Source organism: Xiphophorus hellerii, chromosome 18, assembly GCF_003331165.1.
Source record: "Xiphophorus hellerii strain 12219 chromosome 18, Xiphophorus_hellerii-4.1, whole genome shotgun sequence".
Classification (NCBI taxonomy): Eukaryota; Metazoa; Chordata; class Actinopteri; order Cyprinodontiformes; family Poeciliidae; genus Xiphophorus; species Xiphophorus hellerii.
In genome coordinates this window covers 22,141,845-22,160,438 of record NC_045689.1, presented here as the reverse complement: position 1 = coordinate 22,160,438, position 18,594 = coordinate 22,141,845, and the positions used below count along the sequence as shown (strand labels likewise).

Sequence of the window (18,594 nt, the reverse complement as noted above, 5' to 3'; positions counted from 1 at the left end):
CCCATTCAATCTTAAGCATCAATGACTTTCTTCATTTTTTTCCCCGTCTTAGTTTTTCTACGCCCCATTAGTGTTTGTGCACTACATTGGTTCTAAAACCACACACAGGCATAAACACCTGGGCAACAAACACACCTTGCAGTCTGACCCATACATCTGTTTAACTAGAGCGACAAGCTGTTGCGATTTGGAGGGACATTGATTTCGAAATCAAGTTTGCTTCCCTCCAGTGCCTTTTTGCCAACTGGGAGCTGGGGCTGCCTAAATCTGCCAAGGAACAGCTTTTCAGGCCATGGTGCCTGTTTGTCCGTGGCTTACATTTCTGCCTCTCTCACTTTCTCCTCTCTCCGTTGCTCCTGGTGATGCAATGTTTTACAGTGAGATTGAGAATGCATTTTACCCACGAGTGTCTTTAAGAGTCATTTTGTATGCTGTGTACTATGCAGCATACACACAGATCAGGAACAAACCTATTTTAGTTCTCCCTATGCATATGAAAACACTTATTCTGTTGGGTCTAGGTAACTGGCTGAGTTTAAGTCAGGGGAAAATAAAATGTAGTTATTTGAGAAAAGATGCAAGCATGTCTTGTTCACTTTTTCTATCTTTTCCCATTATCTGCTGAAGAAATGCTGATTTCTGGATCTCCATTATCCACTTGTTAGGTTACCCTCTCTGTGCAGTTTCACTGGGCACCTGGAGGAAATTCAAACTTTAATCAGAAGCAATTGTACAATTGCTAAGTCCGATTGCATTGGCTCATCATAGCTGATTGTGGATCGTGCACGGTTTATTGGGAGCCTAACTGTGTGAAATTACACTGCAACATGTTCACGGAATACAGATGTGACAGAATGCTGGGTTGTTTTTAAAATAATTGTGAATTAAGGTCAGCTCGATGCTGCGCACTGAAACCTTTTTACATAATGTCAAATGACAACCCCAAATGTTAATGGACTTTTTTGTGATAAATCAAAGAGAGTTAAAAAAAAAAAAAGAGTAAAAAAAGCTATTTTGAAGTGGAAGGGAAATGATTACTGGCTTTCAAATTTCTTTTGAAGTACTTTGACAAACTCTTTTTCTTTTTACAGAAAATATATTTTACTTGAGTAAGTTTCTTTGTATTTTTTTCAGAAATAAAATGTTTGACAGCTCATATTTGGTTTTATTTGTGGCCTAAATCGGGCTCACCCTCAAAAGTTAATTGTCCTTGAAAATTATTAGTAATTTTTTAGTTATTCTAGCCAACATTTTGGTGGAAAAAAATAATAATAAATTCCTGCTTTAGAAAAGATCTGTGGAAAACTCTTTAATGTTGAAGTCTTATGTTAGTAAATATGTTTTTTTATTCTGTTTTATGGACCATTCAGCTTATTTTGAAGAAAGGCAAAGTATTGCTCTCTTTGTATCACTGTGTTGCACCACAGGACCCAGAAGAGCCCAAAGCGAGGCTGGAGTGAAATACATGTTGACATTTCCAAGTAGTTCTGAAAGATTGTCCTGTGGACAAATAATGCTCTTTGGTTGCATGAGCTCAATGTTTGTTTCCAAGAAAAACAGTCACAGAGAGAAATTGCTGAGGCACACACATGAAGTCGGTGCTGGACTCAATGAAGAAAATATCATTTAGGAGTACATGACACAAAAAAATAAAAAATACAGGTCAGTGACACTGCATGCTCTTCATCTACCTCTTAAAATGTTAGAAGATATTTTATCTGTTACTAGTTGTCCTTGGTAGAAGAATTTTGTTATTAATCAAGATGGAACGTGTAAAGTTGCAGAAATTGACAACTCTGATTTTTATAGCAGTGATTAAATGAAGACATAGTTGAGCCTATTGCCATGGCCGTTGTTTAAACTGACAAAAGAGGCTCTATTTGCAGGTTTTTGTGTGTTTCTGGCATACAAAGACCAATAAAAAGGTCTAAAAAGTGTAAATAGTGGTTAAATATAAGTGAAGAGTCTTTACTGTCCTGAGCCTTTTTCTTAATGATGTCTGCTGTCCCACTTTTGCAAGCAAGACATCAACCTGTGGGAATAGTCCAGTTTAAAGCTGTGTACCCCTCTTTTCTCTTCGGTTACAATTTGGTGGTCTTCTTCTTTTTTTAGAAACGACAGCAGGTTCACGTTGGTGTCTGAGGAATTCACACACAGTTTCTAATTTCCAGTGTTCTTTAAGCCAGTGTATCACTTTTGTCTTGAGTTGCTGAATATAAACAGCTATTCGTCAAATAGCAACCCGATTAGATATAAATATTATGTATAAAAATGACAAGTTTTTCTGATTTATAAAAAATAAGACCGTAGGAGGGTGTCTCTTTTTTACATCACAAAAATCCCCTTCACTTCTGACATTATGTACAACTAATGACAGTAGCCCGTATAATTTAAAGGGTCATACAGAGTACAGATGACTAAATCAATTAAATAAAAACTCCCATCCGCGTATCATCTCTAACTCAATGTGTCTCGCAATCTGTGAGCCGACAGGGTGCTTCAGAAACAAGAGCACATCTGGTGCAGCTGCACCACTGATAGAGTGAGCAGTTCATCCTCCAGAGCAACGTCAAAACCCTGAGACAATTTATTACTCACAAAGGTAAACTGACTCTTTTTTCTTAGCTGTATATTGATTTGGAAGGGGTTCAAGGAGGAAAAAATACTGTAGATATTTCTAAAGTAGCACCACAAAATCTGTGATTTTTATTGCAAATAAATCCCAAAATAAATTGAAAATTCTCAGAGGGGCTGAGATACATTTTCCACGTTAGACGTGTTGAACTGAAAAGGTTGTATGTAATGCAATGCTATACATACAGCAAATCGTGCAGCCGTGTAGTTTTCACACCAGTGGAGCACCTTACGCCTCCGCAGGTTTGTTTCTGAAAAGTTGAACTCTGAGATCTGGTTTCAAAAAGCGCCGGTGTCCAATTGCAGTCGTCAGTGACATGTAAACGAGCAGCTTGACACAAACAAAAAGTTAAGGTTTTATTGAAAACCGTCTTCTTGTGAACGGACCATTAATTGAAATACTCTCACATCCACTTCTTGCGAGCCCCTCTGTAGTCGTGGCAACACTGTTGGGATCTCTTTCCGTAACAAAAATGTTCATTGCAGCTGAAGCTCTCACTTTGAACTATCTCAGTGATCTGTAATCTATTTAGCTTTTTTTTTTTTTTACATTTTCTGCCTTTGAGGCATTATTTTCATCAGGAGTTTTGTTTGAGGTGGCCATTATTAGAGGACAGTTTAGAGAATGTCTCCTCCCTTTATAGGCATCAGTCCACTGGAAATGATTTCAGCTACATACTTGCACAGCTTCAAATGTGCTTGTTAATATGTCTATACTGTCTCGCCCAAAACACAGTGAGACAGGGTTTCTTATCCCTGCACAATAATCTAACCACAAAAAAAAGAGGCACAGAAAAACATGTTTTGTTTTGTTATTGGTTTTTTTTTTTTTTTTGGATCACTGCTCAAACTTTCTGCCATGATTGTAAACGCAGCTATCTCTCCCGACTCTGCAGACAATAAAGTCAAAGCTAATAAGATGATTGTCTGGTCCTTACACTATTATGACAACTCACACAGTCACAAGCATTGCAACATGCAAGGATGTAATGTGAAAGGAGAAATGATTGCCTTGTATAATAATGAGTTTGAAAGACAATACAGCTCAGCCTGGGGCTGTAATTCTACATGTGCTCGCAGTTTAAGCACAATATCATCTCACAATTTATGAAGTCGTGTTATTAAAACCATTACTAACCTCAACCAATAGATATCATATATCCCCTTATTATTTGCCACCATGTGGGAGCTTACATTAGCAAGACATAATTATTTCTTTCTTTATATAATGGAATTACTACACATACTGGTGTGTTGATGCATGCCTAATTGTCCTTGGAGTGAAATGAGATGGGATATTAAGAAAAGCTACTTTGCTTTTTTTCAGCTGCATAATGGACCAAACGTCAGTCCTAGGATGATCTGTAGCAGCCTATATTTAGAATTAAAACCACAGTTTTACAACACTTCTAAAATAATCTTTTTGGGATTTTTTGCAGCTTCAGGCTATGGGATTGGACTGATTTCTCTACAATAAAGATATTCAGCTTAACGATGAGCAGTACAGTAGATGCCTGTGTTACAGATAAACGCAATAGACAACTTGTAGAAAGAGAATAATTGCAAACACTGTCCATTAGACACAGCATGTCATGTTGAGGCTACATGAATTGAAGACTTTCAATCATACAGCTGGTTGTGTCTGAAAACAGTTGATGCTGAAAGACAGAATATCTTGGGGTGAAAAACAAAAGTGGAACGATTTGAGAATGTTTTACACATAGTAGGGATGGGCAATGGATCGTTTACAATATACTGTATATATCACAATAAGCACATTATAAATACCGGTAGGAAATATGTCAGATAGAGTTTTCAATAACTTAACTGAACTCTAATCCAGAACCGCAAAGCCTTCTGGGGAATGTAGGCAGAGGAAAGACTTTAGTTGCTCAACCTCAGCAACCCAGCAAAGCAAAGTGAGTGGCATCAAGTAACTCTCGCACTCTTTGGTAACCTAGCAACAACCTGCTGAATAACTTGTGCATCAGCAATTCCAGGTTTTACCACCATAACTCGTAATTGCTTAAAAATAAAAAACAGTGTGTGGAGTGAAAGGAGAAAATGAGTACAACAGCTCCAGAGGAAACTGGATTAAAGGGGAAAATAATTTTTAAACGGTATTTAAAAATTCTGTTTTAAATACCAGAATTTTAGGTATTTAAAACAAAAACTAATTGTATATTGACTGATCTGAAAATATATCATAAAATATCCCCCTCATGCACAGATGAAATTACTCTACATATTAATTAAATGTGTCATAACAGCTTATAAATAACATCATAAACCCATAAAGACTTCTCATATAGAGAAACTTTTCAGGAAACTACAAAATAGCGTACCAAAACTAGCTCAAATAATTAAAGTTGTTGCAATTCTAGGTTATTGTTTTATGTTCTACCTCAGTAAAAGGTATGATAGTGCTTTATTTAGCTGTTAGTTTAGATTAATAACAATGTTTTTGTAACATTTCAATCACTGTTCAAAACAGTTGGTGTGTTTGTTTTAAGATCTACCCTTGCAAAGTCCAGTAGTTGCCGTGGTTTCATATCAAATATTAACTTACTACCAAGCATGCACTTATTACTCAAACTGTACAAAAATCCCAAATCATGACCCGTTACTGCTGCAAGTTGCTTCATCACTTTTTTTCTTCACAGAAGTAAAGTAATAACACATCAAGCACAAGATTTTTAAAACTGGCGATACACTTTAAGTTAAACCTGTAGAATTGAGAATGATGAAAAAAAATAGAATAAATAAATTGTAATCTTTCATTGCGTTGGGATTAACTCGGTAGAGCTGAGTCAACGGGCTGAGGAGAGGGAAGTCTGGGGCTCCGTGCTTAGACTGCTGCCTCTGCGAAGGGTGATGGATGGATGGATGGATGGATGGATGGATGGATGGATGGATGGATGGATGGATGGATGGATGGATGGATGGATGGATGGATGGATGGATGGATGGATGGATGGATGGATGGATTGATTGATTATCCAGAAAACAAAGCTGTCTTAAGACTTCTGGTGTGAGAATAAACTAAGCATGAACAATATGGTAAATATTTTTCAGTTAGTTTTTTCATTTTTTTGTTGCACCACTTTACAACCAATATCACCTAAAGGCAACCAACAAAAAAGTAAATTCACTGCAGTTTATTCGGGCAGATTCGTAGTTAATTTCATATATTCCTGTTCAGTTGTAATTAAACACCACAGCTGGGTTGTCGTCATAGTTAGCGCTCTTCGTGTGGACAGTGTGTTTCCAGATATTCTCCTTGTAGGTCATGGGCTGCCTCAACATCAGGCCATTTCCATCACACTTGTACTGCTCCTGACAGCAGGACCGCTGAGATTAAGTGTTAATAAAAGGTTTGTTTACTGCTGGGAGATGTTGGTAGAAGTCACTCAGGCTGTGACCATCCAATTTAACCTGAAGGGGAAACACTCGAGTCTTTGCAGAAAGCCAAACAATTAGGCCGAACGTGATATTTCCATGTTCAAATAGCTCTTCAATCTCTATTGAGTGTATTAATACTTTCAATAAGCCACTCCTTTTAGGCTTACCGCAAATACACACCACAGGAATACACATTTCGCATCCATATTAACTCTGCAGCTTTTGGCAGACAAACGTTCTCAAACATTGGTCATACATCACTCATTTCCATCTACAACTTGCTTTTGTACCAGTTCTGTGACTCCCAATGCAACAGCACATGAATATATGCAAATACATGAGTCTCATTATGCGTCTGACTTGCCTTCAGTTCAGACTGTCATTTTTAATGGTCCACTCGCAGCTGAATTAACTGAGTGTCTGATGAGTGATTGACAGCTTTGGCATTTGGATTGTGTGAACAATTGCTTTGACGAGGCATGTCAGACTGTCGGATCAACCTGCTCTGCCAGTCGTCGATCCTCTCTTGGGTTCCCGCATTGACAGAGGACAGACTCGTTTTCTCTCTGGGTTGTCAAACCAAGCCAAGGCTTCTAAAGTATTCCACTTTGCTATTATTTTAATAAGTTTTTAATTTTTTAGGCAGAGATATTAAATTATGAAAATATTCTTCCTAATATTAGAAGAAGACTTGCTTTTCATATTGCAAATAGCTGTAAGACATCTTTCTGGGGCATTTAGCAGGAAAAGCTTAGTCTGCTTATACATCACTGTAAACTGAACTAAAATGGAGAAGAAAATAGTTATATCCTGTAATAAAAACACTTTTTATTGGCATTAAATATCTTATAATTAAAGGAGAAACACAAAAGCAGATAAAGACATGCGCTGAAAGGCAGACATGATAAAACTGAATTATAATTGGATTTAATTGGACTTTATGATGTATGTGTGATGTGATATTTGAAGTAGATTGTTGGATTTTTTTATTTATTTTTTTCATGGTGCCTAAGTAAGTGATGCTGTCAGCTGAAAGCATATAAATCGTCTTAAAATATGAGGGAAGAATGCTTTTTTTCTGGATTTTTATGTTAAAACTACAGGAATAGCCACTGATACTCTTAGCTACTTAGCTAATGGTTTGTAGTGGTTTAACCACTCAGTTATTTATTGAAGGTTTTACTATTCAAAGTGAAAATCCATCCGAAATGTCCTGGGTTTGAATCCCGGGCTGAAGTCTTTCTGCATGGAGTTTGCATGTTCTCGCTGTGCATTTGAGGGTTCTCTCTGGGTACTCCGGCTTCCTCGCACAGTTCAAATAAATGACTTCCAAACATAGCACCATGTACTCCTCTGACACTGCAAGAGTAAGTGTATAGAAGACAGATAAAACCTCTATTAAAAACAATTCAGACTTTAAAACAATGGCCATTATGAAGGAATCAGGCATCATCAAATCAGTTCATGTGTGTGTTTTGGAAGTTCTGCCCATCAGCTCCTTTTTAAGTCTTTTTTTAATGTTTAAATATTTATTTTTTTCTGTCAGATTGCTTCCTGTGTTTTATACAGTTGATTCTGCAACCTTCCCTCGTAAAAGACAGAAACTCGGTTGAAATGTTCAACACTGCAAAAGGGTCTAAATGATGCACAATCTTTTATGAACTTCTGTAACACTAAGAAATTTGTCAAGTAAACAGAAATTTGAAACGTTTTGTTTTTCTGTCCATTTTGGACAGAAAAGGGTAAATGAAAGGGGTGAGTGAACATTGTGTCTTTATTTTTCTTGAAGTAAAAACGGAAAAGCACAGTTTTGACTTTGTTTGCAGCTGTCATAGTTGAGGCCTGTCATCTACAGATAAAAACTGAGGTGAATGTGTACTAACTAGCATCTTATGTGATTCTTCGTTTTTCATAACGCCCCGCCTAGCTCCATCTTTATTAATTCTGCCTCAGTGCAGTACGAGAAAATAGATCAATCTGTGTTTGCCTTTCTCAGATGAGAAGCTAAAAATGAAATTGACATAATTGACTCTAGAGACCTGAGAAATGAGGGCAATGATTCAACCTGGCTTTCATTTTACTTCTGTATTGAACGAAATGGAATTTGTGCTTTAGTCTTTCATTGAGGAGCTATTAATGGTTCAGCTTGCACTCAGTCAAAAAGCTGACAAGGTCTTTGTCTTTAACTCTGTGCTGATGAAGCTTTTAATCGACACTGATTAGTCTCAATAATAGAATGTAAATCTGATTTTTAATTTATTTCCTGTTTCTCTTAATTGCAGTAAATAGTACTAGTCTGTAAAAGTAATAAAGCCATTAGTGGGTAATAAACTAGAAGCAGGCATTTTATTTTGTAATTAGTCAGTAAAACATCCATTTGTTTGATCTCAGAAGTCCAACAAATATTCTTTGCTCTACATTCCTCATATGTTGACAGCTCTGCTTTCAGGCTCTGGTCTCGTCTGATCAATGAATCTGAAAGGTACTATGAAACAAGGATTGATCAGCTATCACATCACACCTCCACCCTCTTTGAAGCATCTTAGGTAATAGATAAAACATTAATCTCCTCAGGTTATCAGGTGTTCACCTTGCGGTGTTTTTTCTAATCAGTTGTTCCTATTAAATATGAAGCAGTTTCAGTCTGTATGAAAATCTGGGAAGTTTTCTTTTTTGGTATCCTGGTTTATTAGCTTTTTATTGATAAAAAGTTGAGCACAAACTAATATGCAGTATTAAAAAACTTTGCAGATGAATATTTACCACATAAATCTGTTCAATTTTTACCAAATGACAATATATGTCATCTTAAGGCTCTGTATAAACAGATTCAGATTATAGGCATGTGCATAGAATTTAGTTACGGTTCAGTTCCGTTCATACTAAAATAATTCAAATACATAAATTAATGAGCTGTTCATATTCATGCAGGCAGTTTTAATCATAAAAACAAGTAATGTTTCAGTTGCAAAAATCACCATGCTATTTAACTTCATGCCAAAACCATATATCATGCCATATTTTTTCTGTAACATGATATAGTGTCTATATTTATTTGGTGGTATGGTCCCCTGGCTCCCCAATAAACAAGCATTGGATGCAAGACACTATGGTAAATGTCTACTTACTGTAGAAAAAATCACTACAGTTATGTTTTATTATTATTATAATGTTATATCTTGGCATTAGCCTACATTACATGATAGAGATTATGCTGAACCACAAGTTTACAAAGAAGAAATTCAGTATCCATAAAAGGTCCTGTCGACTGTTATCTGACAACCTCTTGAGTTTTGGAGTGAGTTGATAACCTCACTCCAAACCTCACTGGCAAAATAAATATATATTAAATAATATATATAGGTATATATTACCTAACTAGGATCTCACTTTTCACCTTTGTATTAAAAAAAACAAAACATTAAGAATCGACAGATTAAAACATTTTGATAAACTATGGGATTTGGATTACAAAAATAAAACACGTCACAATATATGAAACATGGCCTATTTAGATTAAATTTATGACTGTTTCTTTGGTCAAAGTTTGAGTACTAAATATAGTGATCTCTAACTTCTAGTATTAACTTAGCAGCTAAAGTTTGATGTTATGTTTGAACAAACATGCTATCTTGTACTCACTAAGACTTTCTTACAACTCGCAACATTCACATTAATACTTTATTTCATCCTGTAGAAGAGCTGCAGTTTGTTCAGGTCCTTGATTAGGTCACAGTTTTGCAGAATGGATTTTGCCGTCTTTCTGTTTCAAGAGCTTTTAAGATGTCCATCTTCCTCCAGTAAATTGCCTCACTCTGTTTGGAGAGCTCTAAAGAAGCTAGATGTTTCTTGTGTTATCTATGTACAATATAGGAAGGTTTTTCTAGCATGGTCTTTGAAAATGGCACATCATCAGTTTCTGGACATTAGACCCTCAAAGCTCAGTTCCCTCTAACCACCCACTCCTTTAATAATTAAGATTCACATTAATTCATGCCAGATGCTTATCAGATACAAACACTAATTGTTGTCATAAACAACTCACTGACATCTGCAAGTTTTCATGTGTGAAAACGGGACTAAAAATATCTCTAGCAACTGTGTGTAATAGTGGCATTTCAATACTGCCAGATGAGACCACTTGTAATTTAATAAAGCAAAATGGATATTAAACATAAAATTCAGAGAAACATTGACCTTATTAATAAATGAAGAAGCAGCCGCCTTTTGTCAAACACATTTTTTTAATAACATCTCATCTTTAATATGGAATTAGCCTACCATTTACTGCTTTAACAGCTTAATCGCTTCTGGGAAGGATTTCCACAAAAGGGTAGGAGTGTGTTTATGGGAATTTCTGGCCATTCTTTCAGGGGAGCATTTGTGAGGTCAAGCACTGATTATTGGATGAAAATCCCTGCAGTCTCCTCTTTATTTCATCCCTAAGGTGTTCTGCTTGGTTGAGGTCAGGCCAGTCAAGTCCACACCAAACCCCTCCTTCTGAGAGCCTTTTAAAGTTTATCTTTTGAATTTGATTGGTTTTTCTCTCGTTTTTTCCTGCCAATTATTGACCCTGAGGAGTCGATGCAATACTGCAAGCTGACTAAAGTCTCTGGGAATCAACATATTTGCACTAAAAGTTGTTATCCCTGGTTACTTGTAATAAAGTCTTAAAGAGCAAATTTGTCTTTGACTTTCTTAGGCTGACTTTTTGTCTGTAGACGCAACTGATTCATCCTTTCACTTTCTGATTATTTTTTGTTTGAGTGATTTAAGTCAGCTTTTCCTACAAATGCAGCAGTTGTTTGAGAATAATCAAATGAAGTACTGGACTAAATAAAAAGTTTGAAAAAGTCCAAAGAAAATAATGCACTATACATACTTTTCATTTTGCGAAGATATGAATTCTTGGCAGCCACTTATCAGTTGCACAGATTTAAGATGCTGAGCAATCATCCAACAGAAACTGTTTTTGTGTATGAGAAATATCCATATAATTTGCATTACCCATGGTCCAGATTAGCCTAAACTATTTTAACCTTTTTAAATGGATGTAAGAAACGGGTAATAGTTACTGAAATAATTTTCGTAACATCAGAAGGTTGTTGTCTCATCTGCAAAGTTAGTTTTTCCTAAGATTTAAAATCTGGCAAAATAAAACTCCTAAAGTAAGTTATGCATTTGATCCTGTTTGGATCAAACGAATTCGGCTGCAATTTTTTATATAGCATGCCTCAATGCAGTGTTTCTTCCACACTTTGTTCCCGTGAATGTCAGGCTGGAATCTAAGTCTTGCTGATCATGGCAAAACCCTTTTGGCGCCATCTCAGGCCATGTCACAAAGCTCATATTATTTGCTCCAGGGCACGTTTTCTGTCACAAGATCCGAATCAAATAAACATCCTTTTGAAGGGATGAAAAGCCAGATTTAGACTCTGCAGCCTATGGATGTAGGTTTTTCTCAGTAAACAAAGAGGATTAGAAGTCAAGTTGTTGTTATTTGGAGAAAGTTGTTCTGAATTCTGTTAATTTTAAATAAATAAAATTTTGTTCTTTGTGTTTCCGTAACTGAGTGATGTGAACAGGATTGATGTGTCGATGCAAATGTTCTGAAAATTTGATCTTTTTTTTCGAACATGTAGCTTTCTTTCTAATTTAAAAAGACAATTACTTCAAAAGCATATAAACTCTCCCCGGTATTATCATGGTTCCCTGCAGTGCAATTGTCTTATTGATTAGTCTCAAATTATTTCTTAGTTTCGGCAACCACATATTTTTTATTAAAATTTTCATTCTTACAATAATGTTGAACCCACTGGATTAACAAAACAGCAAAACAGATAGAAAACATTCAGTCTTTGACATTTTGCCATCTTGGGTACTTCATTCAGAGAAGTGGCCTTTTTTTAACCTGACACGTCATGACACGTTTTTAAATCTCATAAAACATGTTCGTAAGAACAGAATAAACTTTACTCACTGGAATTTTAACTGTCAAAAAAAGAAGAAAAAAAACCCATTAACATCCTTCTCCTATACAAACTGTGCTAATTCACTCAGCCATTGATACAAATAGAAAATGAGATCAGCAGTCTCATTTCAACTGCAATAGGCCTCAGGTTCTCTTTGCAGCAGTTTTGCAGCGTCTCCTACAGATTCCCAACATGCATCTCAGTAGGACATTAAAAGACTGAGTGTGCTTGTTTCACATCCTGTCAGATGCCATGATTGCTTCAGTGTTACTCTCTGTATTTTTTAGGTGGCTGTGACAGGGGCACGCCCGGGGCAGGACCCATGAGGAGTCATAGAAGATGCTCACAGCCTGGGCGCTTCTGCTCTTCTTAGCCATGTGGGTGAGAAGCACCTCTGGTGGCCCGCTCTCCTTCAGAATAGGTAAGCTGCAAAACAAAATTGTAATTATTTATTTCCTAGCATCAGTCATCAGGGATTTTATGTGATAGACTAGCACCAAGTAGGACATAAATTGTAAAGTGGAAGAAAAAACAAATGTGGTGCTCAAATGTTTTTACAAATACAAATCTTAAAAAGTGGTATGAATTTGTGTTCTGGTCAGTGTGTCGATATTTTGTAGACTTGCATTTTGCTGCAATCGCAACTGCAACTCCTTTGGGTTTTTGTCTCTGCCAGCTTTGGACATATCGATTCTGAAGTTTCTTTAGTTCTCTTTGCAACATAGCCAAAGTTCAGTCAGACTGGATGGACGGTGTATGTCAGCTAGGCCTGTTACAATAACAATTTTTTACTAAACTATAAATTGTCAGAAATTAACAGTAACGCTGTAATTTCGAGACTATTTAAATGTCATATATTGATAAGGGCATGAAAATAAGACTAATGAACCGTAATTTTATACGGCACCCGAAGACATTGTATATATCCGAAATAAAAACACAAACACCAAAAACAATAAATAAAACAGAAATTAAAAACACACATAACCACAGCTATTAATAACATGGATTATGAAGTCTGTGTAAACAAAATTGCCCTTCAAAAATTATTAATCATCAAAATGGAAACTATAGGTCTCATTTTAATTTATTCTGCACTTAATTGATTAATTGCTTATTGCTTAATGTCAACATACATTTTTAAGTCTTTTCACTGATTCTGAATTTAATTTATGTCTTGATCTTGAGCTATCATTCTGATAGATGTTTAATCTAAGACATTTCATTGTAGCCCACGCTGCATGTTTATGGTTGCTTTTTCTTCTAAAGGATAGACCTCTGCTCTGGTCTGAAGTCCTTTGCAGCCTCCAGCAGATTTTCCTCCAGTATTGGTGTATTGATGTGTTCTTAGCCCCGTCTATCCTTCCCAACAGCTTCCCACTTCCTGCTACAGATAATGCATCCCCACAGCATGATGCTGCAGCCACCATGGATTTTAATTTCCAGGGATATTGTTTTGTTTGGTTTTGCTTTGTATGTTGATGTTGGCTATTGGACTGGAGAACCTTCCTCCAAATGTTTGCTTTCATACACTTGGCTTGAGGTGAGGTGTTTTTTTTTACCACTTTGGTTCAGTGAGCAGTAAGTTTCTTCTTGCCACTCATCCATAAAAACCAGATTTGTGGAGCACATGATTAATAGTTTCCTAATCAAATTACCTGAGCTGTTGATGATGGATTTTGTTAGGTGGTATTAGAGTAAGAGGCTGAATACAAATGAATGCCAACCTTTTAGAATTTTTTTATATAAATAAAACTGAAAGCATTGATCTTTTTTTTTCATTTGTTGTCACCTAAAATCCCAATAAAACACATTATTTGTGGTTCCACCATGGAAAAAAAGTCAACTTCAAGGTGAATGAATATTTTTGCAAGAACCTTTTAAGAGGGCTAATTAATCATGTGACCAGCAAAAACTTTCCCTTGATGGATAAATGACTGAGCAGCAAACAGAGTTGTTGATGACATTAAAGAATAAACTTTAAGACTTCTTTCAAAAAGTCTCTCATACACCTCACAAGACATTAACTGTCTCATTGTGAAAGGAAAAACAGCTTAAAAGAAAATATCTCAAAAGCCACATGGGAGACTCGTACTCCTGCATTTTGCTCAGAACGTGTTGAAGAAATTTCATGAAGACGTCAGAAAAGTGTGTCAAAGTGAGATTTTTGTGACATGCTCTTCCTCTCCGAATCTGAACCGCTTCACTTAATGAGATATATTTTCAAAGCTTGGGAGCCAAAACAAACTTTTCAGTTTGAGGAAACTTCAGACGTTGAATATATAGTCTTTAACACACATGGTGTTTTATGAAGCAGATATCTCCTTTAAGTTTCATTTTGAATGTTTAATGTAGTGGTGTTAAGTCTACAGAAACATCTTTGTTTCCTGGAAACCACAATCTTTTTGTTATTATTATTTTTTATATTATACTTTTGTAAAATATACAGAGCAATGTAAATGTGGCACCTTGTAAAAACTAAAATTGGTTACCATTTTCTTGGTTTCACAGTGTCCAGTCATCTTTTGGATATTTTTCAGTCAATCATGCAGGAGCATCATAATATATAAGAATATAATCAATGTACATCCAGTCATATTTAACTAAAAATATTATGTTGTAGAACATCCTGTGGTCTACATAATCATCCCATAGTGTACTGGCTTGACAGCGGCCCAACAGACAGTCAAGGGCATCCAGTTATTTTCTTGTGTAAAGCCACATCAGGTTTAGAGACACACTTGGATATTTCATATTTGAGCTATTGAGAAAAAGTACTAGACTGTTGCTCTATGGCCCAAAGATATCTTGTCAGATAAAAGTACATTTTCAATTCATTCATTAGTTAAGGTCCAAAAATCTAAAGGAAAAGTGGAGAGACACAGAACCAGAGTTGCATTCAGTATAAAGTTTCATCAGTCAGTGATGATTTAGAGAGCACTGTCATCTCGTGGTCCAACGTCTCATCAAGTCCAGAGTAAACTCTACTGTCCACCACAAAATATTTGAGCATACTTCCCTTGCTGACCAACTTTGTGGAGAAGCTGATTTCATTTTCTAGCTGTCCTTGCCATCTGCTTACTAAAGCACAATATCTACTTACGTGACCATCATTGTGTTTGATTGGTCGGCAATCTGGCCTGACCTAAACCCCACAGACGATCAATGTGGTATTGTGAAGAGGAAGATGGAAGGCACCAGGGCCAACAATGCAAATAAGCTGAAGCCCACTATTAAGGCAACCAGGGGTGTTTACTGAGATGGAACTGTATTGGCACTTGACCGTGTATAAATTGGTTTAGGTAATGCATAATTTTCAGAACTGGACCGTATGTAGAGAACAAATATCTGATGCAATATGACTAAGACTTCATCTGCAAAAGCTTGAGCGAGTGCTCATTTATGTTTCTATTTGGCTTTAGTGGAAAGATATGTGCATTGCCTATAGAAAGAGTAATGGAAAGATTAAGATGCATTTTCAGAATAAGCTTCATTCTGCAGAGAGCAGAGTTTGAGCCCAGCATCTCTGGGGCTTTGTAGATTTAACCTACAAGAACAGTTCGGGAAAAACCCAAAGTCACACACAAAAACAAAATATCACAAGATGATTATAACTCCTTTAATCAAAACTTAAACTTAACAGAATGACACTGACTGAATCAAAAAATGTACATTTTGAGGATATTCATTATCCTCTTCTTGATGCCATAATCAATTTTGTTTAATCAAATAAACAAAATCTTCCTATCATGACATGTAAGACGTCTGTTTCAGGTCGTGCCTTAAAACGCATCCAAATGTGTGTCTCAGATTTACTCATGTTGGGATGTTTAAAATTGGAAGACAATAAAAACACTGTTGTGTTATTTTGCTCATGAGCATGGGTTGAAAGGAATAGAAATAATTGTGGAAATTCCAACCAACCTAAAACATGAATGTTAGTTTGACTTACTGTTGGAGAAAAAAAGATGTTTCTTGACTTACAGTGCACATGATTCATCCATATGTACAATTTGCAGATGCCTGAAGTTTCCAAGCAAGTATAGGTTAGGAATCAGGAAAGAGATTCCAGGTTCTGTGCCCTGGAAATAGACATTTCTTTGGTATGAAATGTGTAAATCCACCCTAAACCAAAAGCAAAATACCATGTAAAGATGCATAAGCCAGGAAGTTAAAGCCTGAACACAAGCAGGTCTCCAAATGGACAATACAAGACATACCAGCAATTTAGTTACAAAGAGGCCTAAGGACCAAAAAGTCAATATTTCGGAGTGGCCATCATAAAACTCTGGTCTCGGTTCCATAAATAATGTTTAGGCAGAGCTGAAATGTATGTTGGGTCAAGAACACGTTATAAACCTGATCAGCTGCACCAGGAGAAATAGAGCAAAATGTTACTAGGATAATCTTGTGAAAGCACACTAGAACGTTTTAATCAAGTAAATAAAAAAATCTGTTCTACAAAAAAGGAATATATAAATACATTTTTGACTATTTTTAAAAAATGTGCTCCTCAACATCATTTGATTAAGCAAAAAGTAATGCTTTTGGTTATCTCAAAGGACGTAAAATACAAAATGTTTATTCAGATTTAATGTCAAACAGTCATAAGAAAAATATTGTTTTACACAATGAATTTAAAAATCTGTTGTAAATTGTATCAGATAGTTGAAAACACCTTAATATGAAAGCTTAAATGATTGTTTTATTACTTAAAACTAGATTTAAGAAAATAAAATAAATTAATATTTCTTTAATGAGTGCTAGCTGGTGTCAGTAATGCTCAGCATCCTCAAGCTAAGTAGATTTTTTCAAACACATGTTCTGTTCAAATAAAAGTATGGCTTAGTTTTTCTAAGTCTGTCTTTCAAACTCCTTAGTGTATAAGAGCTGTTGCAAAGCTCTTCTGATCTGTGAGTCTCCTATTGTACAAGAAAAATGTTTATCCTTCCATTATTTCAAATGTTAACAGAACTGAGTCAGAACATACTGTCACTTCTTAACAGCATCAACATTTTATTATTTCTGAAAAGACCACTTTTATCACTCAGTAGATTTCTCCCTGTCTGCTCGCTCTCAGCTCTCAGCTCTGCTTCTGCGTAATACTGTTTGCAGACTGTCACACAGTGCTTTCAAACCACTTTGTGCTTTCTGAAAACAGCTCAAACCCAGAGTTTTCTTATATGAAAACACCAAGAACAAATCATTCTGTTGGATTTCGAATGTTTGCTGGTTCATGAACAGCAGCTTTACCCCTTTGTTTACCTTCACTATTCATCACCAGCCCCTGTCTGACTGTATTAATTCAGCTCTACAGCAGTGGTTGTTTTTCTCCTTACTTCTGCATTATTGATAGATAATTAGCTGCCTGGCCTGCTTTTTCTCCTTTCTCTCTAATGTCGTCTGCACATCACCCAGCTTGTTGCCAGTGTACCTTCATTACGAGGCATAAATATGAACCAGCAAAAGGCTCACATTTCAAAGTACACGCTGACACACAAACAAATGTGTAACCCCAAAGCATCACCACAGACTCCCCTCTGCCATTTGTGCTTTTGTAGATGGTATTTAGCATGGCTTTCCCAAGAGTCCTGCCTGGCTGGCATAATGTCACTGTCTGGCCTTCACTGAATGTGACAGTGCCAAAAACAACCTCCCACCTCTTCCACATTACCGCCAGGACCTTTCAGTGGCCAGCAGCAAGATCAGTGTGGTTGGGTTGTCTTTGCTTTGGTGGCAAATCCATTGATTAAAATTAAAAATGACAAACTTCTATTTATAAATAAGTCACTTTGAACATGTGATCCAAGGTGTCCATGTTAGTTTATAGAACTTTTACAGATTCGGTTAAAATTTTTATTAAGCATATGGAAAAAAGAGAAACTGAATTTGATGGGATGTTTTTTTTGATGGACCATCACAAAGTAATGTGTCATTTAAACATTTCAGGAAAATGAAACATTGCTCTGAAAACTGACAATTTCTGTTTAACCAGATTTACTCTGATACTCCTAAATGAAATCAATGTTGGTCAGCCCACCTACTGTACATATAACCTCAGTATAAATCCAGCTGTCGTGAAGGCCTCAGAGGTTAGTGAGGTCACATTAGAAAACAAAAAGCATCACGAAGACCAAGGTTCACAGCAGACAAGTCAGGAATAAAGTTGTGGAGAAGTTTAAAACTGGGCCAGGTTGTAAAACAATATGAAACATCTCAGAGCACTGTCCAGTCCAACGTCTAGGAAAGAGGCAGCAAACCCATGAATAAACCCACCTTGCTGACAGGCCAAGTTGGAAAAGCATTAGTTAGAAAAGAAACCAAGAGGACCATGATAATGTGGAGGAGCTTAGATCTACAGCTCAGTTTGGAGAATATTTTGGCTGATAATTTTAGTCTTTTATCATGCATTTCACAAATCTAACTTCTGCAAAAGACTGACGGGATGTTTAAATTGGGTCTTAAAGAAGGCTTAATAATGTCTTTATTTTGTCACAAAACCTTTAAATTACATAGCAAACGTAGAAGAAAATAAGGCCAAAATCAGTATTTTTGACCAACAGGTAAAACATTATTTGTGATGAAT

The 18,594-nt window shown here is 36.2% G+C and overlaps 1 protein-coding gene across 4 annotated transcripts in view; it reads left to right on the top strand.

The window, feature by feature from the left end:
• The window catches only part of grik4 (glutamate receptor, ionotropic, kainate 4), a 354,044-nt gene that overhangs the window by 144,932 nt on the left and 190,518 nt on the right, over positions 1-18,594 (top strand). For all 4 annotated transcript variants that reach the window (XM_032545493.1, XM_032545492.1, XM_032545494.1 and 1 more), the window contains exon 3: positions 12,296-12,429. In XM_032545493.1, the coding sequence (XP_032401384.1) occupies positions 12,348-12,429 (82 nt within the window). In that variant the 5' untranslated portion in view covers positions 12,296-12,347. The remainder of the gene's footprint in view (positions 1-12,295; positions 12,430-18,594) is intronic.